This window comes from Chaetura pelagica, unplaced genomic scaffold (assembly GCF_000747805.2).
Source record: "Chaetura pelagica isolate M959 unplaced genomic scaffold, ChaPel_1.0 scaffold105, whole genome shotgun sequence".
Taxonomy (NCBI): Eukaryota; Metazoa; Chordata; class Aves; order Apodiformes; family Apodidae; genus Chaetura; species Chaetura pelagica.
This window is the reverse complement of record NW_009953393.1, coordinates 2,861,302-2,888,777: the sequence shown is the minus strand read 5'-3', so window position 1 is coordinate 2,888,777 and position 27,476 is coordinate 2,861,302. Positions and strand designations below refer to the sequence as shown.

At 35.1% G+C, this 27,476-nt stretch overlaps 1 protein-coding gene across 1 annotated transcript in view; it reads left to right on the top strand.

The window, feature by feature from the left end:
• NBEA (neurobeachin) overlaps positions 1-27,476 on the top strand; it is a 516,495-nt gene that overhangs the window by 448,360 nt on the left and 40,659 nt on the right. Inside the window, exons 53-54 of the mRNA XM_009998372.1 lie at positions 10,483-10,635; positions 19,897-20,064. Of these exons, the coding sequence (XP_009996674.1) occupies positions 10,483-10,635; positions 19,897-20,064 (321 nt within the window). The remainder of the gene's footprint in view (positions 1-10,482; positions 10,636-19,896; positions 20,065-27,476) is intronic.

The following is a 27,476-nucleotide window of genomic DNA, read 5'->3' as shown; positions in this document are numbered from 1 at the left end:
GTGTCATATTGTTATAGCTTGCCTAGCTCTCGGTTTGCATTGCCTGGGGCAATTAATAAAGCATTAATGACAAGACCCATTTAAAATGTTGGCTTTTCTGTACAGCTTTAGCTTTTACTTGACTGTGCCTGGGGATATTATGCAACAATACATATTAGATTAAAACAACTTCTACACGATATACAGAAACAGCTGGAGAGCAGGTTGATTTTACTGTTGTTATTCCTCACCTATTGTTAAATACAAAGGGTTATTGTTCGTTTCATGGGGCCTTATCAGAAAGAAAACAGAATCTAATATTTTGAATAATATAACATTTCTTGATTCTTGTTTTCTACTAATAAGGTAGGTAAAGGCTACAGTACACCATTAATTGCACTTTAAAAAAAAAAAAAATTTAAAGTGACTGGATCTCCCTTGTGTTTTGATACTGCCACTCATACAAGGGAATGCTGAAGTCAAGGTCACACTGCAATTCTATTTTTTATTTTACTTGACAAAAGAAGATGTAAATTTGCTGTTTTCTTTTTATTCCAAAGCTCCCATTTAGATAAATATGCCAGAAGTCTCAGAAGTGTATGTGGACAAAACATGTTGTTATTATTTAATTTCTAGTTAGAGTAATGAATTCTAAGTTGTATTGCCATCTTAACATTAGGGAGAAACTGCTTTTTAAAGAAAATAAATTAAAATAAAATGCAACCTATTTAATTTTTAATTATGCTCCTCTGGAGATCAATAGTATTTTAAGAACTATCACTGTTGCCTTTGTAAGAAGATTGCGGAACTTTTTGGAAGGAATTCAAGTTAATATCTACTATATTTGAAATGCAGTCATTTCTTCAAATTCGAAGTCCTGACATTTTGATTTTTTCCTTTCAATGAAACCTAGTTTTTTCTGCAATTCCACCAGAATATCTAGGAAAATACCTCCTAGGAGTGAGGCTGAATAAGGGAAGACAGTTGGAAGTGACTGTAATCTTGTCTGGCTTCAGTACGCAGGAGGAGGGCAGTTAAATACATGAAGGCAGATATAAAGGAAGATCTGTGGACAGATGGAGGGATGGTATTCATCTAGGATATACAATTAGCAACAAGATTGTTCCTAAACTAGCAACAGAATCAGTTATCAGGAAAAAACAAACAAACAAACAAACCCCAAAAAACACTGAAATATTTGTATGAAAATACCATGAGTTTTGTGAACCAAGTGGGGTAATTTAAACTTCTGCTGCCAACTCTTTCAAGGATGTGGGAATTACAGAGGGTTAGCAGTGGCATTACAAAATGTATTTGCATTAAAAATACCCAAGTTATTAAAATAAAACAAGTATTAAAAAGATACTCAAATCCAGATACCTTCAGGAAAGGAAGGCAAAAGGTGAAGATTTGGGGTAACTCGGTACTTCAATGTCATTGAGTTTAAAGATGGGACTTTGGCCTAACTTGGATAAAATAGTAACAGTTAAGGGTCAGAGTGGCACTGGGGAAAGACTGTAAAATGATGTATTCTACAATACATTTGGGAGCCTGCTGTAGAGCCTCAGAGCCAGATTTAGGTATATATACAGTTCTATTATGCCATTAGAAAGAGAAATACGACTTGTAACTAAGTCATTACAGAAAATCTAATATGGGAGGCACAGATGAGGTATGTTAGCCAATACATGTTTTCTCCAGATAATCTGGAGAAATCTAACCTGCCTGTTCAGGGATACTTTAGGGATTAAAGGTGCTGTTTAAAATATGTTTTTGTTAATTAATGAAGATACAGGGAAGATGAGCTTATAAATTAACCCTGAAGTGATTTATTATGACTTGATTCGGCTTAAGATAAAAATAGATAAACAAAAGCAGATTTGAAAGCTTTAAAGGATGCCAAAGCAAAAAAAAAAAAACCACCCCCAAAAAGTTTCATAAAAACAAAAAAGAAAAAACTTCATAGAGCAAAAAGAAAAGACTTCATAACTAAACTAAATTAAAAAAGTAAAAAGGAAAGTAGAAATGTGATATTTTTTTTCAAATATTTATTACCAGCATTCAACATATTTCAGCATTAAATTATTTAGTTATATATTGATACAAAGTCAGTACTGCAATGTCTAATGGAGTACGCTTCAGTAGCCTAAACAATATGTGTCACTACATTGCTGATTTTTGTTCAGTTTAGCACAAAAACTAGAAGATCAACAGGATGACAGAAAGCTTATAGTGAGACCAAATCCATATCCTTAGCATTATGACAATTAAAATATCTCATGGCACCTAAATTCCACCTGAAATAATCTGAATAGCTATTCATTTGTTTCAGAGTTCTTACATTCTCGGGGAACACAAGTTGCTTTTTTTTTTCTTCTTTCAATTTTAAATTTGTATTCATATTGGATAAAGCAACTTTTTAGTGCTTTCTTTGCTGGGAACAAGCTAGTGGAAGTATGATTTCGTGGTAGACTTGGCAGTGCTAAGTTAACAGTTGCACTTGATGGTCTTAAGTCTTTTCCAACCAAAATGATTCTATGATTCTATATACCCAAACTGAAGTGAGCCAGAAGAAGACCAGCAAATGGGTTTAGAGAGTTGGGTAGAGGAAGAGAAATGTGTGCGTGTGTGGGGCAATTAATTTCTAGAAAGTTAAGAGATGGTAACATAAATGCTATGAAATATGCACAGATGAAAGGGAAAATAATTGCTTGTAAGGGAACAAAAAGGTAAACCTCCAAGGAAAGAATCAGACTTGAAAAATGCTTACTTAACCAGCAGAGTATGAAAACGTAAAGTGAAATTCAGTATTCTCTGAATTTTAATATCCTCACAAGGGGAAGTAGCAAAACCCTTATTTCTTGAGCTTTTTAGAAGTGTAGACTGGCAAAGCATCAGGGACAATAATGAAATTGCAAGAGGATGCGCTAGTTGACCCTTTAAGCCCTTTCCATTTGTATAGTCTGTGTCTCTTAGAGATAAATCAAGAATGAGTATAGCAGCTAATTGTTGCTGTTTGTTGCTTAAGATCTTAATGAACTGCATTTCTCAATGCCATGATGTCAGGGCCAACTTTTCCCTGAGGCTTCAGAGTCCATTCTGCAGAAGGATGGGAAACTGAACTATTATTAATACTACAGATACCCCATTTTTTCAGATTAGTTGTGGTACCACTTGAAATTCCTTAGAGGCTTTTTCAGAATTTTAATCAAGTTTTCAGGAACTGGAAAAACAGTGAGGTTTGGGGAACCACTGAGAAATCCCCTCAAAATCTCTACTCATTTTGCCTGCTCTCCTAAGAACAGCAACAACTGTCTTGCCAACAAAAGACCTTCAGTTGTGAGTGTGAAACATCAAAAAATTCATGGTCAACTGTCTGGCAACTTTGAATATTTATCTAGCAGTTCTGTGAGAAAGTAGATAATGTGCAAAAGAGACGATGTATGGAAGTTGCATGTATACATTGTTCTCTGTCAAAGTGTTCTGTATGTTTGTGCAGCCTCCTCTGGCTGCACACTCAGTTATAAATTGGGGTCTTTGGCAGTATGGATTACCATGGGATACACATGCTGTAAATTGTTTTCCTACGCTAAAGATTTTTTAACTCTTTATAGCAAATATCAGGAGCATGGAGTATGGGCTATTCATCAAAGTAGCAAACTTTGAAAACTGTTAAGAATAGCAAGTGTTCATTATTCATGTATTCCTTATATTTGAAATTCATCTGAGCTGCTTTAAGCACATTTAATCTCTGATCTCACTAATTCATTAATTACTGTGGCACAGGCTATGAAATAATTTTAAAACAGCATGTGTAATGAATTAATCTGACATTTCTAAAATGCTGTGTATTGTAAGAAGGCCACAATTTTTGCTTTCAAGTCCTGTATTAAATAATAATATGCATTGCCTTAATTCCTTATTAAAAAGATCTAATTTTTAAAAATCCTTTAAAATAATTTTTTAGGAAAGTAAAATCTGTGTTATGATTTTTTGTCCTCAGCTTTTTTTAAAGAAAGGACTATGAGGTGCTTTATTCTGAAGTACTTTAGTCACTTCTGAAACAGGTCAGTTTTAACTAGTAAATTGAGATTTTTAGGCAATGGAGACACTTCCTTCAACAGTGTTTTGCAGTCTCAGTGTAGTTTTAAAGGAAACATCCAAACCACTTTAAAGAAATTCTGCAATGAAATTTAAAAAATAAATACCTGCCATTTCAAAAGAATGTGTGTCTCTTTAGGAAGATGCAATTCTGTGGGTCAGTCTCCTTTTTTTCACACACGTGTGTTCTCTCTGGTATTCCCCCTCTCTGTTTCTTCCTTTCTACTTTCCCCCTCCCTCATCTCTCTTCCCTCTCTCCATCTGTGTATGTGTAGTGTCCTCTGGACCTAAATTGTTTCACACTGAGCTAATGAAAATGGGGCTGTGGCAGGAGTTTGATCAGGCTGAAAGACAAGCCGTAATTGCTACATCTTGAATTGTGGCAAAAGGTGCACCACCTTTGAAAAACATAGCATATGATAGATGATTGCTCAATGGGTGATTAAAGGTCTACTGAGACAATTTTGTTCCTTACATTTGGGCTGGTTTGCTTCATTTTCTAAGAAGCCTGTTCACCCACAGTGAATGAAGCAGAATTAATATGGCATGTGCTGTGTTAGAGTGTTAAGACACAAGAGAGAACCTGGATAAGAGTTTATTTTATTGTGTCTCCCTTTATCGATATCGACCTTCTCTCGAGATAATCAGTACAAGCTGGAGGAAGAATGAAAATTCGCAGAGTGACCTTTGAGGAAGCAAGTCACCCGGAAATGACCATAACTTGGCCAGTCAGCTTTCACATTTTTTCCTTTCTATTTCCCCCCCTTCTCCAGTTTTTGGTAACATTGACTGCTCCAGAGCCTCCTGTTCAGGCACTAATCTTTCCTAATGCCTCTCAAGCTTGTTATATTACTTTTTGAATAGTGTGTTTAGAAGTTAGAAAGGTAGCTCTGACAAAATGTCATTAAGGTGCCTGACTGTGAATTAACACAGTTAATGGAGGTGCTCGTGACTGACTCGTTGACCCAGTACTAGGCTCTTGTGGAATTAATGGATGCCAGGGGATCAACCTTTTGGGAGGAAAAGAAAGAAAAAGCAATAGCAGCTTTAGAACTTTGAAGTGAATTATATTAGAAAAGTGAAAACGTCTGGGTTGGATTTTATTTCATTGGGAGGCCATAAAATGGTATACCCTTAGCAAAACATATTAAACAGAAATGTCAGATTTGATGCAAGTGGTGTACAGTTATGATAGTGTTAATAGCAGTCCTCTATCACCCCAAGACATATTTTTAAAGTTTAATTTCTCAACAGCTTGGGTTTGTCACAGGCTTGTAAATTAGAAAATGCATTTGGGGATGTTTTCTTATATGAAGACACAAGGCATATAATATTGTTAACTATACCTTGGGGTTTTTGTATAGCTATTAAAATAAACTAGAGATCACATTTACAGACAAAAAATGTCTGTGATAATATTCCTTCTGCCTTTCTTTTTTTACACCCCTCAGTAGCTTTACTGCATCGTTCTTCATCTGGGAAGAGCCAGGCTTCTTGGGCAGTTTGAAAGGTAGCTGACTACTAAATGATAGAAAGCTAACCTGTCTTATTAGAAGTGTGAATGAAAAGGGAGCGGAGGAGGTTACCAGCTTGTGAAATGGCAAGGACAACTAGACAGAAATTACTGCAAATAGATTTAGATCACTAGAATCCCTATTTTTATTAACTCTTTGAACTCTGGATATTTATTGTGGCAAGAAATTACCCATGACAAGTTATGTAGTCGGAAAGATTTATTTAGAACCTTTGATATGTTTTGGCAAGAGCAAAGAAACCAATAAAATTTACTGAATTGTATCAGTTAATACGAAATTATATATCAGCTGAATGGTATGTAATAACATGAATCTTAAAGGCTTAAATGGTCTGTGAATATTATAAAAATAACAGACTTAAAAAAAATATTGGTCTTCCTCATTGTATGTCTCCAAACTGATGTACCTTCTGGGGAAGCTTTTTTATGTTGTTACTTTTGATGTTTTCCTTCATGTCTTGATTTACACTGACTGAACGTTTGCAATGTAGGAAGAAAATATTTTGAGATCTGTCATTCCTGAACATTTGTAAATTTAAACAAAAAATTCTCAAAACCATGGGAGCTTCAAACAAGCATTCCTTTGCATAGACCTGGCTTTGTATTGACCTTATATCACTAGTGCCACTGAATGTGCAATAGGTATTTTAAGGAACCACTTGTCAATTATTCTGTCTGTCAAGTGGAAAGCAGACTGGGAGACAGGCAATCATCTGTGTCATCCCGTGGTGTAAATACTATCCCTGAGATACATTTTTCCCCTGCTAATTTCTGAGTCTCCTTGTCCCTGATTTCAGGGTGAATTTAACAATACATTTCTAAAGTATGAAGCTGAAGAAGCAATGTTGTATGGCAAAGTACACTGTACAGAAAAATGAATGAAAAATTGCAGATCCTGTCAGAAAAGTATGCAATCTTAATCTCTAACCTGAAGACCAGAGAGGCTGATAAAAACATTTATTTTGGCTTCTGTGTGATAAACATGTGACAAAATATATAAAAGGCCAAAGTATATATAGGAATAATTAAGTTATGTACTGTTTAGTTTAATTCTACTGGTTAATTTGGGGAGATTAAAGGAATATTTTAGACGTCTGTTACTACAACTTAAGCAATGTAGCAATGCAGAAGGTAAAATTATTCTCCTTCATTTGGACTTCAAGGAATGGAACAGCTGTAAAGCTTGTAGGATAATGCTTTCCAACATGTAGCAAACTATGCAAAAGGAAAAAAGTAATTAGTTCTCTGTGTCTGAGACTGAGAGCTAGGACAAGGAGAAATGGGCTTAGATTGTGTGACAAAAGGTTCAGGCCAAGAGTTAAGTAAAACTTCCCCAGGATGAAGAACACTGAAATCAGTTGATGGGAGGTTTGCGGAGTTGCTCTCATTCCAATTCTAGGACAACAGGGTAGTCAGATATCTGGCAGGAGAGATGGTATAGCTGGACCTCTTCTGGAACAGAGGAATGGGCAAGGTCACCTCTCCAGATGTGACCCAAAAACAGTAATCCCTTTAGTCATAATCTTTATTAGAATATGAACTGGCACAAAGCACTTTATGAAAACAAAGAAAATGCAAACTCTGGCTGAGAAAAATATAAATAGGTTTTGAAAGTAAGTTTAGCTTTTGCTAGTGTTACCCTTTTCTTCATTCTTGTTTTCATTATTGCAGCTTCCAGTGCCTTCTTGGTTAAAGCAATTCTCTCTGGGCTTCAGTTGTCATTTTGCCATCTCTGCTGATGTTCACTCCTGTCTGCTCCTTCCTTTTCCCAGCAACATCCCAGGCTCCATCCTTACTGCCTGCTCTGTCCTTGCTAATCCTTCCTCTCTCTGCTTCTCCCAGCTTGTACTTCTAGCGAAGGGTGCTCAGGGACCCTGGGGAAGGGGATATTTGCCTTCCCATCCTCACCCAGTGTCTGCCATTGGCATGAGGTAGAAGAGACAGCTTCTTTGTTTATTCACAGCAGAATAAACAGTGAACACATAAAAACCAAACCTTTCTATCACACTTCTCTGGAGTAGTTTCAGCATAGATTTTCTATGCTTCTAAGTAGCTAAATACATATTTTGAAGATTTTTCCAAGTGTTAGCAAGTTCATGCTTAGGAGGTGCCAGATGTTTTCACAATGAGGCTGTGTTTTAGTATATATTCATTCATTCTCTAGAAATGAGAAGAGGATGGATGTATCTGGGCTGTTTTTGTCTTGTGGTTTCTTAGTGTGGTCAGAAGCAGAGATGGCAAAATTTCAAGTGGAATATCAAATGCTACCAAAAAAAACTTAACAGTTTTTGCAAAGTATGGGAAATATGTAAGTATCTGGGAAACATGACATGTGGCGTTGTTCATATCTCAAGAAAAGGTTCAGTTAATGTCACATAGTATACAAATAAGCAAACCAAATTGTAGACTGCACAAAAAAAATATCATCTAAGAGAATGCTGAAACTACAACACAGTGGATTTTTTTTTTTTAATGCTATGTTAAATTTCATTACTTTGACTAAAAAAAAATAATACCAGGAGATGTGTAACTGAAATGATTAGGGTTCTAGAGAGAGTGTTATTTGAAGAGGATTTAGAAGTCTGACACTGGTTAGTTTCCAGAGCACAGGAATAAGACAGGTCAAACTAAACATATACAATGCAATAAATCTTATGAAGAAAGTTAATCACATGCTTTTATTTATTTCTATTTATGTTTTCTGCTATACCAGACAAGGCAACATTAAATTACTTTGAAAGCAAATAGCAACAAAGATAAAATTACTAGATGGAAATACTATGTAAAATATTCCATAAATTAAATCCCCTTGTTTCAAGATATCCCTGAAGTCAGAAGGTTAGTAGAATTCAGTTAAACATTAGCTGGGTAGCACCAGTCTTGCAGAAATGTTAGATGTAAAAGTTCACGATTAGATTCAACCAGAACATTTAAAAATGAAAAGGAAATTTAAGAGTTAACATATCTGATGGAATAAAAAACTTACTTGCTATTCAACAATACAGGTTAGTGTAGCACCATGTTATATAAAAAATGGTAATAATTAAAAACAGTGGTATGTGTTTTAAGGCTTTTATAAAAGGCTTTGCTTACTTTTTTCTTTAATAAATTCTATTTCATTTTAGTATTGTCTTTTAATTTAATTTTGACATAATATTTAATCATTCTGAGGTCCTTAGGAATTTTTTTCTTTCTTGAAGAAAGTGCTTTTAGTTTATCAGTGAATTGTATGGTAGCACATTTTGGGTTGTGGCCAGCTCTTAGTCCCATGTTATCATTAGTTTTTTCAGCCCAAAAAAGATTAATCTCTGGTTTTCTTCAGCTATAAGGATCTTTCATTCTTCTTTGGACTCCTTCAGAGAAAACCAAAGGTCTTCCTCAGGAACCTGAGAGTGAATATTGTGTATGGGAAAGGAGGAAGTTTGTTTTTAGAAATATTCTGAGTAAATTAGAGGTATATAATAAAATTTAAGATTATCAGTAAAATAATCTTTTTACTTTTAACCTTATAGGATATTCAGGATTGCTTTTAGTTTGGCTTTTCTCTAGCTGCTCTTTGATTTACTGCAAGTAATATTTTAAATTTTTGTTGGCATTTTGAAGTTACAGCTCATTTCATAATGAGCTGTTAAAACTCAGGCATGTCTTGGTTAGTGTTTTGCACTGGTTAGATATTGGTTGGCATTGCATTTTAGTCTGATCTGGATTCAGACTGCTTGAAGTATATTAAAAATTATGCAAAAAAGCAAGTCAATGGCCTCCCTAAACAAAATTAAAGTTGTAACACAAGTATTCTCCTTTGTTTGTTTGTGGGTTTTTTTGTAAATAAATTTGAAAGGACTATCTATGCTTTAACTGCTCTATTCTCTATGGAATTGCAGATCAGATTTAATTAGATAAGTTTGTGTCTGCAGTGGTTTTTTTTTACGCTTCACGTGTCTGCAGCCTTTGAAAGGACTACAAAGAGACTCAGGTTTCAGGTGCTGTGTCATCAGTTTTGATCATGTTACACAACTGAATGCCATAATGCTTTTAACAATGTAATTTAGTGAATTTAATCCATATCTGGATATTAGAAAAGAGATACTGGGCACTAAACCTTTTTTTTTGGTTTGCAGTTCAATGCTTACTGCTAAAATAACAGACAGCAACAAATTCTGATATTTATTGTGTCAAAATGCGTTTCTATTTACCTACTCTGAAAACTGAGAAAACTTCACACACTGACCTATCTATGATGTATTAATAACTGCAGATGATCTTAACTACTACTCAGTTACTGATCTTTCACAGTGTAAATATCATGTATTTATGTTTTAAGGATATCTGTTGTACTGATATTTTTGTCTCCATTTATTTTTGAATTTTTCTTAGAGTAGAAAAATTCATTCACCCTGAATTTTTTTCCTTGTGTAGCTAATCTATTACCACCTTTTCTATGCAGTTAGGGAACATAGAGAAAGTAAAATCAAGACAGTGTTATATCAGAAACTTTTCCCCCACTTCTAAGTAGCTTAGTTAAATAGTGATTAAAAAATCAAGCATACATGAAATATTGATGGCTTGGCATACAGTTTCTTGTACCTGTTTTTCTGAAAAAGTGTCCTTTATTGATAAGCACTGCTTTTCCAAAGTTATGCTTTTCATAAAAACAGGTGTGGGAAAAGCAAAGATTCAATACTTCATTATGAAAAATATGTGTGACCATTAAGTGCAAGAAAACAGACTGTAAAATTTCTTAAGTGCACAGAAACATAAACAAAACCAGGAATGCTTTACTGTGTGCTACAACAGAGCCTGATTCTAGCAGTACTATTTAGCATCTCTGTATAAACGTAAAGTCTAATTGTGTGTTTTCTCCTTTGTAGGAGTTAATTCCAGAGTTTTACTACCTACCAGAGATGTTTGTCAACAGTAATGGCTATAATCTAGGGATCAGAGAGGATGAGGTTGTTGTGAATGATGTTGATCTCCCCCCATGGGCCAAGAAGCCTGAAGACTTTGTCCGTATCAACAGGATGGTAAGTTGCACTCGAGTGTAGCCTAAGTAAGGAGTTCTGTGATGTAACAATCCAACCTAATGCTGGTTTTCATCTCTTCAGAACTAGATTTATGAAAATTAAATTAGAAGTGAAGGAGAATTTGCATTCTGTCTTGCTTGACATAACCCTTCACTTCAGAATAAATTTTCCTTCCTAATAATGGAAAATTAAATTCAGTTACTTACTTTCTCATGAGAAAGCATCAGATTGGCATTAGCTGGACAATACAGGATAACCTGAAAAATTTAAGTCTGTTCCTCCTCATCACCTTCTACATGAAAATCTCTAAGGTTAATATAAAGCTGGTATCTTGCAAGATACATTATACTTCTTACTTGACTGGATCTATGCAATTCCTACTCATCAAAGATGGAAGTGTAGAAATGTGAATAAAAGCCAACAACGGCAGTCTGAAGAAATTTTGAAAAGAGCTGCTGTGATGTAATTCAGCACAGGTCCACAGCATTTAAGCATGAAAAACATTTGTCTATGTTGTATATTTTTTACTTTAATGTGGTATATAATGATTTTATTAATTATATATTTAATATGTACGTATGCTTCTGGTTATTTTTAGGAAAAAAACAAGGTGTATACTGATGTTTTAACCATCCATAGTTCAATTTATGGTTCTGTTCTGGAAATGGATCTTCTGTAAAATGCATTTCAAGAACTCTCTCTTTTAAGAAAATTCTCCTTCAGGAATTCATATTTAAAGAGCCGCATGAAATTCAAAAGAATAGGATAATATAGAAACAAACCTACTCCATGATGTATGTCATTTAGAAGTGGCCTCCATTTACAAGAGTAAATGGTTTGACATGTACTGCAATCTCCTAAGCAACTGGTGGCAACCTCATTACTTGAGACATAGGAAATGCACTAGACAAAGCATGAGAAATGTGTTCCAAGGAGCAGTTCTTTATTGTCAGGAAGAAGCTGAATAACATTTTCCTTCTTTTTTTTTTTTTGGCTGATTTCTCATAACTGCATATATTGTGAAATTCTTTCTAAAAACATGTTGTCACAACCACTGCCAATAAACTCAAGTACAATTTTTATAACCATGGTGGCTAGGAGATGGATTTAAAAGATTGCTGCCCTCCATTACCAGCCTGAACATGCACAGACACAAGCATATGTGTCCAGATTGTCCATGTCCCTTCACCAAATGATTCTGGATTGTGGTTGTGACTAAAACTGAACTGGGCCAAAGAGCGAGCACACTGAAGTTTACCAAAGTGTTTACTTGTGACATCTGTAAGAACTGAAGTGAGATATGTTGATGAAAAAGGATAAATAAGCTGCTAGCTATTGGGGAATGTAATGGGAGGTACATATTGATGACTCCTTTTGGCAAATCTGCCAAGTGTTCCTTCTTGGTTCCTAAATTGTGTCTTTCCATCTTTCCTTTCCACAAAGATGGAATGATTAATAGGAATATAAAAGGCACTATATGATTAAAGTTCTCCAGAAGTGTTAGTTTTAGTTTATTTAATTTCTCTGGTGCGATTTCTGCTTTTTAGAAAACAGCAGAGAAGCTTTCTACAGAAATGTTTTGTACTGGGATATTTATGACTATTGAAGAAAACAACTGCTTACATGACTTTAGAGTATAGCGTTTATACCCGTTCAGGACCATGTTTTCAATCAAAGTTGGTAGTTAAGAGCTGGACATACTTTTAAAGTATTAAGCTGTAATAGCAATAGTGACTGATTCCATAGGAGTGTAAGTATGTTCAGCCTGCCACGCAACAAACAAGCTGATGCCAAGTAGAACTAAAAAGTTCAACTTATGGAGTGCTCTGCAGATTTTTAAATTAGAAATTATCTCATGTGGTATCATACCCTTCCTATACTGTCTTCCACTCTTGTGCCCACTTATGTGAGCATCATGCTATTATGATACAGTTTTGCCTGGAGGCATTTTCTTCATGGCCTTTACTCAGTCCAGCATCTACTTTTAGCAAGAGTGTGATCAGTAGTTTAAATTCAGTTCTACACAGATGCAGACTATCTTAAAGTAAGCAGTCTGATGGAGTTCAAAAATTTTAATAAAGTTGGGAATTGCCTAGAAAACAGAAGAAAGAAAAATAGATTTATTTGAATTAGGGGCAGAAATTACACTGAAAATCACCTCAGGAGGAAACAATTAAAGATTTCAATAGGAAGCAGAAGTCCGGAAACAAAAATAGTACCAAAAATAAAGCAGAAGCAAGAGAAGGTTGACAATAAGCAGCAATTAGATTAGATAAAACTCTCTAATTCTATATTCACCAGAAATAAGAGTATTTCAATGCCATCTATTGGGAGTCATTGCATCACAGAGGATGTAAACAGTTGTGCCTGTCTGTGCTTCTTTTGAGACTGCACCTGGAATATTGGATTTACTTCTGAGCAACCAGATGACAGAAGAAATATTCACATTTGGATGAAGTTCAGAAGATAGAAACCAAGTGAATAACTTTGGGATGTCTGCAGAACATGATATATGCATTATTTTTTCATAAAGCTTATTATAAAGTAGCAACTAGCTAAAGCAAGATAATGCCTTTCATGAAAATGCAGATAGTACGTGTAGTACGAGGCAGTGGAACTATATTTTGAAAGATAAAATGTTTCCTAATTTTTCAGAGAAAACTTCTTCACGTGGGGTTTATTAGCACATAAAGCAACTGCCAGTATGCCCTTTCCTTGATCACTAAAACTAGGCTAGTAAGGAGCAAGTATAAAGGGTTTGGAAAGTCTGTCATTCCCAGCCCAATGTCTGAGTCCATGTTTTGAGCTACAGCCAGTAGATGTATTATTCCATTGGGTCATCCCCAGGCCAGGCTTTGGCCGTTACACAATAGTCTATCTCCAGAAAAAAAAAATAGTCTGGGTGTGGTGCTGGCCTGTAAAACACAGCAAGCTTGTGCAAGTCTGGAATTTCTACAGCAACTTAGAAAAGCAAGTAGAGAGCATGTCCACAGGAAAGCCACATAAAATTGAGGAGTATTTCAAGTAAGTGTTACCCTCATCCCTTGCCTAATGAAATTAAAACTAGTCATTTAATTTCACTGGGAAGCTTCCTGTGTGATACCATGTAACATATACTGGGATTTTGGTTTTTTTCCCTAGCTGACAATTTTTTCTTCTGTTCATACATATTTTTTGCGTGCTGCAAGCATATAAGTGTGTAATTTTATGTGGAAGTAAATACAAATCCCTATATACAGCCTATTTGCACATTTATGAATGTAAACATTTTCTTTAAATAACAGCAAGAATTTAATTTCATCCTGAGACTTCCCAAGCCAAGTAGAGAAGAGCCTCGAAACATCAGAGACAGTGACATGAATCATCATAATTTAACCAATTGGTTAACAAGCTTCACTAAAATTCTGTGCAAATTTATAAAACATAGGCAGGCTTTTGGTGGTGTTTTATTTTATTGTTTAGCTGAGTTAAGACACTTGTAACTAAAGAGAAATGGAGTTGGAAATGGGTTTCCATCAAAAGAGATTCCTTTAAACTTGTGAAAATTAGACTCATAAGGAGTAAAAAAGACATTTAGTAAAGTTTTATTTTAGACCCATTGCAGTAGCTTCTAAAGCACTCGTTGTATACATCAGGGATTGTTGTAGCAGTTTTATTTATCCACACAAAGCTAGACTGATCGCTACGGAGTTACTCATGAAACATTAATAAAGCACTATGTTCAATGCTAACATGATTATGGTCTGACCTCGGCGATGGCACAAAGGACAGAGGCAGAAAGTGTCCCTGATAACATTACCCTAATTCTGGGCTCATCAATCATAATCTCCCAGTTTACCAGGAAAAAAAACCCCACGCATAAAACCTTCCACAGATGTGCATCTGTAGTCCTACTCAGCCCCTCAATCCCCACAGACTTAGAGCAGTCATGAGAGCCAGAAATAGAACAGATTCAGTCAGTTGTTAAATCAAGGCAGGGAACACCATGTAAAACACTGAAGCGGAGCTTTTATAAAAAGTGTTCTTTAGTTTTGAAACAAAAGATTCAAGATTGTGTGTAATTCAAAGTTAATTATAATTATATTTTCATTATGGCTTATGCACATATTAAATTACAAATTACAGTGTTGTGTAAAGTGCATTCACTGTAAATTATATTTTAGGCCCTAAATGGTGTCCTGTTTTTGTTATACATATTGTATTCCTATTACATAACTGTTGCTAAGATAGAATTTTCTTTCTGTCCTTGAAATGATTTATTTGCATTCTTTTGCTGCCAGTTGCATTTTTGTACAATTCTTTGGCTATTCAGAAGCATGCATAGTATTTCATAATTAAAAAGCTTCTTGAATAGTCATTAGAAACATCTATTATGAAATCTCTGTGCTATGAGGATCTGGAAGATTTATTGTTTCTCCCCACCATTCAGCAGCAGCAGCTGATGTTCCTTTCGTACCAGATAAGCAGTAGATAAGCTTTGATATTATTTCCTCAGTAGTAGCTTTAATTTTATTTTGTGTATTACCAGGGCTTATTCTCAATGCAATTAAAACTCATTCAGCTAACAGGGTTTTAAATCTAGTTTGGAAATGGCAGTGATTCTCTTTTTAAAAATTTTCTGTATTGCTGAAGACTTGTATTTGCATCTTGAAGACTCTAACATAAAGGATCACTTTCTGTGCAGACATCTCTCAATAACCCAAATCTGTAGCATGCACTTCTGCTTCACTTTCATTGAAATCTTACTTTGTTTAAACAAACAAGGCTAATTTCAGATATCAGTATTGCCAGTTTCCTCTTATGGCAAGAGTCACAGAGTTTACTATGATAGCCGCACAAGAAATGGCAAAGGAGACAGAGAAATACTAACTGTAGAGAATCTGTACATTCAGTGGTGCAGACAAGTGCGGATGTAAGGCGAGAGAAGAAAAACCCAACTCAAAGGCTGACACAGCCAAATATCTGTTATTGAGCAGATCCACAAAACCAGTGTCTCAGAGCAGTTTGAAGAAAATATTTTTAAATATACTGAATAGGGTTAGTAGCAAAACAGTGTGGTAAGAGTTCTTGGAGAGACAGACAACATATAGCTATGGAGAAGAGGGAAACTGCAGAAACAGGAGGGGCATTGCAGCTGTGGTCCTGAAGAGGAGCAGCATCAGAGCTTTCTTCTTTGGTAACACAAAATACCCAGGTAACACAAAACATAGTATTAGAAAGAGGGTGGAATAGCATATTTTATAAATCCAGAATGCCTGATGCTTTATACAGCACATAGTGTACATTAAAATAAAACCAATGCCAACTACTGGAATCTCTGTAAAAATAATTCTAACATCAACTTAGGATGAATGGAGGGAGAAGTGCAGCGTTCATACTGTACAAAGGTCTGAGAAGAGCTATAGTGCTTGCTCCCACTAAGAAGTAACTTGGCTAAGAGTAACTTTATTTAAGTTATATGTAAACATAAAGTTACTAATACCTATTTATGTTTTACAACAGCTACCAGTCAGATTTTTCAGCCTATGAAATGTGTGCAGGTTATTTGCCTGCAAAAAAATAAAACCCACAATACCTTTACTTAAAAATATTTCTCTTTCTACTACTAAATATAACATTTATGGTTTAGCTTTTAGCAATAAAAGTCACTCAATTGAGAACAGTAACATAAGACACTCCTTCCTCAGAACAAAACCCATGAAAATGTACTGACTGGAATGTTCCTATTTAAAAATTAAGTCCCAGTAACAGTGGTTCAAGCAAGTTTAGTTTGAGAGAGCCTGAATATAACTGTATATTTTAATCATGATAGAAATCAAGATGGCTATTAGATTGTTTCTGTTAAACAGTTAAGAATCCTTAAAAGCCATAAATAATACATAAATATTACATCCTTTTCTATATGTTGTTTCAACTGTACCTACAAATTATTTTTAATGCAGAAAATTCCTTCACCCTATTCTCTACTGGGCATTGCATACTCAGGAGAAACCAAATGTTGTATTGTTGAAAGTGACCAACTCATAAGTTTTTCAGGAAGCACATAGATGGAGGGGGAGCAGCCTGTACATTAGAGCATATTAGGGAGAGGATTCTGCAAGTATCATGTGAGTAGTGTTGTGGAAGTACTTGGAAGAAACACCAGCAAACCAGGCCAGACCTGACATCAGAAGTATTCTCCTGACTAAGATGTATGCGGGTGATAAGCACAGATCAGAAGCCTTGTCCCCACCAAGGGCCAAATAGGACTTTGCAGCCTTTTGGTGACCCATTCTTGAGTGCTCCTTGTCTATTGTCCATGCCCAGTGTCATACATCACATGACACCCCGATGGGGAGGACGTGGGCATCCCTCAACACCCATCACAACCTGCTGCTGGAGGCTGTGAGGTGTTAAGGCCCATGCAGAGCCACTCTCCTTCACAGCTCTGGTTCTTCTCTGTGCCTTCTACTCTGGTCTCCGCCACAAATCTCCTCACCACACTGGTCTTCCAATACACAGTGCTTGGCAGGCACGGTGCTGTTAGTCCCCTTGCTACCACCAACATCCTCACAACCTTGACAGCAATTCTTCCAACTTCCAAATTTCTATGAAGTTCTTAAATTTATAGTTCAAAATAATTAAATTCACTCCTTAAAAATTTCCCCTAATCTTGTGTTGCATTTCAGCATACAGACCTTTGAAGAACCATTCGACCTATAAACATAGTACAATAAATCTGCTTAAAGAATTGGAGACGAAAGACATGACATGATTCTGTTAAAAAGTAGCTCATTTATTTACTAAGTTATTAAAGAACTGTTCATCCATAAAGTTCTCCAAACCTGCCAGGGTCAGTAAGCTCTTCTCTGGAATGACAAGCTGCTGAGTAAGGGCTGGTCATGCAAGTAGAAACTGCCTCAGGGAAACATAACATAGGCATTAAACTTTCCTAACACAGAGGAGCGGATGTTTGAAGAGATAATGGGTGAAATATGCTCATTTGACCCAAGCATTTTGTTTTTCAAATTTACTGTTCTACCTTCAAATAGCCAAAAGTTTTGCCATTTTCCTGAAATGCTTTCTGTATTCTAGAAAAAACAGTGCCTTTTTTTGACCAAAGCAAATGTCTAACATTTTTTGGCAGGGTAAAAACATTTTAATACCTAAATAATAGATACAGACACATAAGAAACATGCAGAGTTTGGATGAGAAAGAGAACAGTTAGGCTGCTTCCTGTAAGTTGGTCAAAGATGGATGCTGGAAAGACAATAAGCTTTAAATTCCATTTTAAGTTTTATTGCATACAAAGGAACATTAAAGATTGAGCATTTAAAAGTTAGGAAATGCTTTATTTATGGTTGCTATGGATTACTTAATTTTATCCTTGCATGATAACGTCCTGCATGCTAAATGAGGTAAAAGTCCTATGAAAAAGATTTTATGGAATGATGTAACTGATGGCTATATTATGTTGCATGCACACAATACAATATAATTAAGGATTTGGCATTTCTTAAGTATTTATTAGGCAACATGCAACTTAATGCTATTTAAATTATATTACTTGCAATTTGCATATGATGGCCTCTAATTTATTTATTTATTTTAATTTTTATTTATGTGGTTCTCTGCAACATTTCCTTATAGCTTCTTCTATTATGCTGGACTTAATCCCTGGAAAACTGAGCTACACATTAGCTATTATGCCTGAGCCTTACCATTCATTTTCTTCAGAAATAACAGTCACTGTTTTTGGCAGAAAATGGTTCAGTTTTTCACCCCAGCAAAGACAGTTCCTCTTCCACGAGGAGGGAGAATGTCTGAGGAACAATGGGGTGCTTACCCATGGAGCCAGACCCACATGGTTGCCCCATTTGTAGCTATTGCTGTGTGTGGGATGGAGAGCAGGGTGCTGCTGCTGCTGCTGGGCAGTGCATGGCACAGTGCTACAACATCCAGTGATTATTTATTAAACAGATTCCTTTTAATGTAAAGGTATAAAATGAAAACAATTTTATTCCAAAGTTTATTCACCTGTAAAATTTGAACTTCCTGGGGCAAACATGAAATCTAACATAGCTGAAATGTGTCTCTGCTAAATAGTGGCACTGTGCTAGAAGCAATGGATAAATTAGGATTTCTTAAAGGGGAAAAAACCCCACTGTCTTTGAGAATGCAATATATTGGGTAATGCAATATAGAGAGTTGCTGTGAGCTCTGCCTGTAAGCAGTGAGTAGTGGTAACCTTGACATAATAACTTGTATTAAGGCTGTAATTTTTTCGTTTGTGAGTGAACTGGACACTTTTAGAGGTGCCCAATGAAAGAACTAGAGGCAATAGGCACAGACTGAAGAACAGGAGGTTCTCTTTGACCATCAGAAAACATATTTTTTTTTAGTGTAAGGGTGACCAAGCATTGACATAGGTTGTGTATTCAGGTGTGGACTCTTGGGAAACTAAGACAGGTAGTCTGGTAAGACAAGAGGGCTAAGAAGATATCATGTAATGCCTTCAGCTTTAAAAAGCTCTACTTTGTACAGTAGTATCAGGTAAGGATGCCAATCCCGTCTGATAAATACATATTGGTTGGCTCAGGCTCAACAGTAATACTGTCATAATTTCCACCATCTAGAATTAATCTCTTTCCATATGCTAAGCAAAGGAATAGCAATCCTTGAAGCCATTTTTAACTAGGTCATCAGGCCCTGTGTTTTCTCTGGTGAACCAACATAATGTCAAAAACTACTGTGAAAAATGTTTTTCTCCTTTGATAAATCTGTCACAACTCACACATTGAGTTCAGAACCTCATTTTGTCAATACAGCTTTTTAATCCTCAAGTTTCCACTTAGGAAATTAGGATTTGTTGGAATTAGAATTAGCTGGAAATTAGAGTTAGTTGGAAAATTAATTGGAAGATTGGGTTTCTGAAATTGTTTTCCCCTTTTCATCATTTTTTTCTGACAAATACCCTAACTTATTTGGCAAACCCAAAATTAATAATTAAACCCTTCTCAGCTAGGAGAAACCAAGTAGTTGAGGAGAAAATTATCTTGATATAAAGCTGAATGAAAGAATAACATATTTTTAGTTTCTCTCTTATTCTATAATAGATTAAATATTTCTGTTTGAAGGATTTCAAATATATTGAATAAACCTGGACAAGTAATGGAACGACACCCATTAATTTTCCCCAGTTAAGAGGAGAAGGTAGGATATAATATAAGCATGAAAATGCAAAATGGAATTTGCTTCCTAACTCTGAATTTCACTTGCAGGCCCTGGAAAGTGAGTTTGTATCATGTCAACTTCATCAGTGGATTGACCTTATATTTGGCTACAAGCAACGAGGACCAGAAGCAGTGCGTGCACTCAATGTTTTCCACTACCTAACATATGAAGGCTCTGTGAACTTGGACAGTATCACTGATCCTGTCCTCAGGGAGGTAGGTGTCTACTGCCATTTCATTCTAAAAACTGCTGTGAGCTCACAAGAAATGGTATTTTTTCCATCTTTCGCTGCTGGAGAAAATTTGTGTGTGTGACTTGATTCAGAGCTTAGGCTCTAGGTGGCTTCAGACATGAGTATTAATAAATTAGCAATAAAACAGATGACCCAAAGAATTATGTTAGCTTGAGGTTATTAATATATTTAATGGTCAATTCTGATACAGGAAATTAGAATGTAATGTATATTCTGTAATATATATTCTGCTTCTTTTTATAATCTACTCTTATTTAGTTCACTTACTAGAAATGAAAAGTTGAAAGAAAAATCTACACCACATTTATAGGGAAGAAAACCTAACCTTTTCAGTTAGATAACGGTGAGAATATGTATCTGAAAAGGAATAAATTTGCTAGATAGGCAGTAGCAACCATTCAGATTGCTTTCATGTTAATCAGCATCATAAAACTGTTACCACAACAGAAATGTTTGCTATTTGTTGAGCATGCAGGTATTTATGTTTATGTTTATATATATATACATATATATATGCATGATAAATATATACATTCACATATATACAAGTAAGCATTTCAAATTTGTAAGTAAATTTAAGAAAATAATATTGCACTAGCTATCCTGATAGGTTTTGTTCAACTGACTTTGTTTTTAGCAGAACTATCAATTTGAATGATTATTTCTTAATATCATCCATTTGTTGGCTAAAACAATTGAAATTTGGTGAAAAGTGTGAAGGAGCAACAGCTGCTAGATGAGTACTGCTGTGATGAAGCTGTATACACACAGTCTTCCATTCCCCTAGATAGCTGCCATCTGCTGTATGCAAAACAGTAATAATTTATATATTACCAGGCAATGGGTTTTTTTGTTTGCTTTCTAATCTTGGAGACAGAAATCGACAGATTTCAGAAAGAAACAGATTTTAGAAAGCATTTGTATTCAGCTAAATATTGGGTTTGGGCATTTTTTTTTAAGTAGCGGGCTGTTGCATCTTCTACATTTGGTGCTTTTTGAGAAGCATAACTAAAAAAACATTCAGACCTCTAGCTTCCTAGAGCTGGATTTTCACACCATGCACTGCAAAGCTTGTATTTTGTAAACAATGAATGTTTGCTTAGTTTTAAGAATAGTGAGAATTTCACTGATCTCACTGCCTCAAATAATTCACATCTACATATCTACATAATTGTTTTCTGGATTTAAAAGAGTCAGTAAGGTACAAAACTAGAGTTATGAAGGAGCAATGCTTTTAAAAGTAGAAAACAGGTGTCAAGCACCATGAATACAAGGGATTTGCATGGCTTAAGGTACTGATTTGCATGGGCAGACTCCTGTGGCATGATTTTAAGGGTCTACTCCCACAGGGCAGCTTGTAGGATTGAGGTCTATGTCTCTGGGCACCTTATTTAACATCTTATGACATGATGAGACTCTTCAGCTCTCCTGTGGCTCTACTTACATGCATAACTTGTCACCAGAAATTTCAAAAAATTCACAGAGATGTTTTTGTTCACTCGTACATCTGACCCATGTCCTGCCAGTCAATAGCATATAAACCTCTTCTTAGGCTATTTACACCATGTAAACATCTAAAGGAAAAACTTAATTGTCATTACCACAAGTAAGGTTGCTAAATAAAATTCATTGTTAGCAATGAGAGGGCAACATGTAGAAAAAATTAAACTACCTAGATTTTGTTATCTGTAGATACATAAAGTTGTGTGCAAACATTTAAAAATCCTATTACTTCTCTTTGAAGAGATGTCATACATTAGAGATTTGTGATTTCTCATAAAAAGGTTATTTGCTTGTTTGTTTGTTTTTAATCAGAAATTGCAACATGTGTAAATGTAGGCACATTTAGAGATGCCTTTTTATCCCTGAGCTCTATGTATGAAACTAGCAGACAGCCTCTGGCCAATAATAAACCATTTGACATCTTGATGATCTAGTAGATCAGGTATTTGGATGTTGTGTTTCTGTTGAAGTATATATGTTCTGTATAAATTGCTGTGTTGGCTTTTTTTTTTAAGCAAACAAACAATCAAACAAAAACAAACAAAACAACAACAACAAAAACCCAAAACCAAACAAACAAAAACCAAAACAACATAAAAAAAAATCTTTATTCTGGCTTTTACTAGATATTCCAGAAAATAAATTAGAAAAGATCTTTTAAAAGCCTCTGAATCTCACTTATAAATCCAGAAGAGTAAGGATAGTAACACTAGCAACTTTAAAAATAGTTGTTGTAATTGTTTAGTACATTTTACTGTGACAGGTGGTGGTGTCTGGCATCTTAAGTTAGAAAGAGTGCAATTTAAAATTGATTGAACTTTGCGGTTATCCAGAAAAATATGTATTTTAGTATCAAAGCTATTGATGTTTATTTTGTAAATAAATATAAATAGTTTTGTTCTGTCACACAGAAGATGGTGAATGTTCTCAAAAAATTACTATGAAAGATGGCAATCAATACAACCTTAATGGAAACAGCCATTACCAGACCAATGGGATCAAATATGGCAGTAACATCCTCAAAGTACAGCCATAACTAATTTCATATTGAGCTGACTCCCAGCAGAACCTGTCCAGTGGAATAAGGCTCCAAACAAACCTCCCTCCAATTAGGTTTGAGCCATTTGTCTGGAAGACATAATTTAAAAAGACAGATGCCCATGAGCTATTCAGGCCATACCTCAGCCCTTCCACTTTCATCCTCAGCTTGAGCACCTCACTTAACAACTGAGGAATATGTTGTTCTTAACTTTCTGTGAAGAATGGAAAAGAAGTCACTTTGGTAGCCATCTGGCTGGAGCAAAAATCTATTAAATGGTGTCATACCTCATCCCTGCCATTCCTTACATCCTTCTCCCACACAAGGGGGAACCCTCTAAGAACTCTACTGTTTAACACTGGAAAACTGGCTATCTTCTGCTTTTGTTCCTTTTGAAAAAATTTAGTAGAAGACTCTCTGGCTTGCTTTATTTTCTATTTTGCAAATTTACAATGGGTGAAACCAGAATGCTGGGATAGCATTAAGTTTTAGTTTGAGTTCAACTCAAATTAAGTTTAATTTGAAATTACATATACCTTCTCACGTAATAAATCTTTGGTAATTGAAGATCTGCACTGGATGGTTAAAATATGCTGATTTAATTTAAACATAGCAATTTTAGTTTTTAAAATAACTGCAAATTTCTGATACCACCAAAAATATTTGATCACTGAAATTTATTTCGAGTAGTGAAACATGGAAGTTCTGACTTAAATGCTCAACAGAATCTATAAAATTGGATTTTGTTGTTTAAACCTTTTATGGTAAGTGATTGGGAGATTGTCCAGTTCTAACAATCTCTCTTATTCTGCACATTGCGGAATTGCTTTTATATTGTTGAATATAAGGAGGCAAAATTACGTACAAACACTTCTCAGGCCAAAAATAATTATTTATTTATTTTTATTGCAACCTTTTCTTTTCTATTTGTAAATTTTACCTTTCTTTTTTTTTTTTAAAGTAAAAGCAGTGAGGTAAAAGCTAAAACTTGAAGAACAGCTTAAGGATATTGATTCATTCCTACTTGACAGGTGAAATCAAAGTTGGAGCACTAACCGCAGCAATTACAGCATTAAAATGTCAAGAAATTAGAGGTCAGAATAACAGATAATTTTCTTCCTTTTGTCAGATTAAAAATTGACATTCTTTGACAGCACAGGATCTCTGGCTGAGAAAATTATGACAGCTTAACTCATCTTGTAGTTGTAAAGCAGTAATTGATAATGAACTTTACCATGACAGTCTTCTCCTGTGGAGAAACATGACAGAACATCGCTGGTACAAAGCCTGTATCGCTTTTTAATATGTAAACAGTAGTTATATTGGACATTAGATGTTATTTGGAATTGTGTTTACTGTTAGTTTACATCATAATCCAAATTCTTTCCACTGGACAAATTTGACTGACTCCAGGAGGTTGAAGCTGAGAATGCTAATGTATAAAGAACAGTATCAGCAATGTAGTTTATTTATGGTGCTTTGATATTATTAGTTCACTTCTTTAGGAAAATATAGTTCCTCCCCTGATTTCTCCCAGAATGTCTATATATTTTAGAAGCCTCATTTTTCCCAAACACCTGGAAGTTTGGGCAGTCAAGCATCAGTAGAGCTGTGGGTTTTTTTCAAGTTTCAACTTGTTTTTGCATGATGCAAAATGTTGTGGATAAAAGGGAACAGCACAGCTGATGCAAATGAAACATAGCAAATGAAACAGAAGAGCTAAAATTATATTTAGTACTACCTTGTAGATTAAACACAAAATACTTAAGAAGGTGTGTTCAGTTTGTGCATAATAAATTAATCACATATAGTACTGAAAGCACATCTAATGTGCAGAAAAGTTCAGGTTTTCAAAATTGTAGCTAGATCTCTATTTAAATTTGTTGTTGTTGTTGTTATAGGCTTTCAGCTTGTTTGTGATTAGAAATGTTTTGAAAAATCAAGTGAAGCATGGTATTGCACAACTATTGTTTTGCACTGGGCTCTAGGCTAAATTGTGTCATCTTTGTGTTGAATGTGAGTCGCAACTACAGCTTTGCAGTGTGGCATAGTGACTTCTCTGTGACTACTGCATCCTCACCAAACACATCCCCCCAGTCCAACAGGAATTGCAACTGTGTAGGAAAGCAAGGCAGTATGAAGTACTGGGCTCAGACAGATATTTGTCCCAAGCAGCCACCTGTCAAAATACCTGAGCACACTCACAACTCACACAGCAAATTGAAAAATTATTAAAACTACTAGTGTTTGACAGGCAGTTGCTGTGCCTGTAAACTAATCCTAGTAGGACAGTTTTGCTGGCAGCTAACAGAGCATATGGCCTATGCAATATTTATTTTTTGGTGGTGACTTGATATTTAGCATATTTAAATAATTTGAAAAGTCATAATGATGCAGTAGGCTTGCAGTGCTTTTCAGTTACCCTCATTTCTGGGTTTTATATTTCCTTTTATATTTTCTTCTGTTATCTCTTTCTTTGATCTGACAGAGTAACAAAGCATCCCTCTGGATCTGCTATAGTGAAATAGTGAAATACGTGAAATATGCCCACAGGAAGCAGAGTAGATCACATCAGTTTTCACTTTTTTTTTTTTTTTTCTTTTTCTTTTTTTTGGTCCTTTTTTTCTCTCTCCTTGTTGAAACACTCTTTGCTACTACAGAGGGCTGACATGATAGGGCTGTCAAGACTCAGCAAGATAGATGTATCTTTAACAAAGGGGGGTGGGATGCTAGCCTTTCCCTGGTGGCTGAACCTGGCAAATTTATGAGGAAAAAATTAACACACTATTCTAATAGCACTATATAACACTATCAAGGTAACAGCAGCCCTTGCAAACATGTGCTAGTTCTTACTTTCACTCAGAGTTATTCTTATTTATTCTGATTTAATTTTTAACTTGTTAGATCTTTTTTCTTCTGAGCACAGACTCTTTGATGTGACAAGAATATCAAAACCACCCCTATGGATCTGCTTGATTGAATTGTACCCACGGTACTGACCACTTACATGTTTGGTTGTGCTTAATTGCCTCCATAAAAGGGACGGTCTTCATATCCTTTCTAGCATCAGTTCTTCTACAGCATTAATATGGATAGTGATGAAATAACTAGGAAGCTGCAAGTAGTATTGATAGACACTTCTTTCAAAGTTAATTGAAGGAATCTGTATAGCAAGTTATTTGAATACAAGTCATAATTAAAATGGAAATTATTTTCCTGTATGCTAAGGACTCTTCTCTGAGAAATGTGTGCTTGCATTCTGTTGTTTGTCAATAAGTCAACATCATCTTCACTCCCTAATAATGTGTTACCCAGATATACAAAACAGGGTGTTACTTTTCTGTATTTTTACCCACTTTTTGAGGAAAACACCTTGATTTTTTTTTTTATTTTTTTTTCTTGTGAGTCTGTTCCATATACATGAAGAGATTATCAACAGAAAACTAAATGGAGTTTTACCTTTCACTATGAGAATATCTACAGGTATAATAATTTTTGTCTTTCCAATGAGTTATAACTTTTTGTAGATCAAGAAGAAAAACTGGTATTTTGTGTGTGTAAGATATTTATTTGTGTAGGTATATGTTCTTTTAGAAGGCACTGAGTACAGGAAGAGACACCCTGAATCAGAATATTCAATAAAGAATAGGGTAAATTGCATCAGATCAGTTACCACACAGTAACTGCCCAATGCTTAGGTTTTTATTTTGAAAATAATATTTTCTTGTTTTAGAAGGTGTTTTCTGCAGAAAAGCAGAAACATTTTAACTATATATCCAATTTTACTATGAAGTATTTTTTTTGAACCATCTTCCCTAAGTAACACAAGCCATTTATGACAAAGGGTCAGAAATTGTAATCTGTACCATAGGATTAAAAACATCCTTCTACCACTGCTGAGAACAATTATCTACAGTTAGATAATTATTGAGTTAGATCAATTAATGATTGATCATTATGTCTCCAGTTAATTATTGTATTAAAGATGATCCAGTTAGTCAGTATTTTAGTGAATGTGTTCTGATCTGAGTTTATGACCATTACTGATTGTGCTGCCATGTGTTCATGGGAATTCAGAATCTTTTCATAGTCAAGAAAAAGCACAGTTCCTGGAAGTAAAGCAAATTGTGGTCTACAGGTGGGTTTAAATCCAAAACGGCACCCTAGAAGGTCTGGGTTTTGTTTATTATTCATTGTACTTGGTATTAAAAAGCTCATCATCCAGACTGAGCTAACAACTGCCACTCAACATATATCACCAACCAGACACCAAGCATTCAAACTGAAGAGCTCACTATAACTTATTTAGATTATGAGAATTGAACCACCCTATTTGATAAATATTTCAGGTAATTCATTCAACAAAGGAATACTAGAGTGAGTTTGTGAAGAATTCATAGCCCAGAAAATGTTTAAATCGACTTTGAGTATTATTTGGAATAAATTGTTTGGCCAGTTCTCATATAATTTAGAAATACAGTTTTGTTAGAACATTCTGGAATCTTACCCAAACCGAGTTTAAGGTTTTGCTGATATAAAAAGAACATCATTAACTGCAATTGCTCTCTTTTATTGCAGAAATATATAAAATGCAGGTCTTGTACATGAAAATTTCTTCTTTATTGTCTCTTTATTTGGTTTTTCTCCATATGGGTGACAGGTACCAATTATTGATTTTTAAAATTAGCAATAAGCATTCTAACATACACTTTACGTAATATTTTATATGAGAGACACAGAGAGAGAGAGATGGACTGAAAATTACTGCAGCTGATTGTAACAGAAATAGCTGGAAGGGGCTTCTTTTTTCTGTTAGCACAGATTTCAGTTCT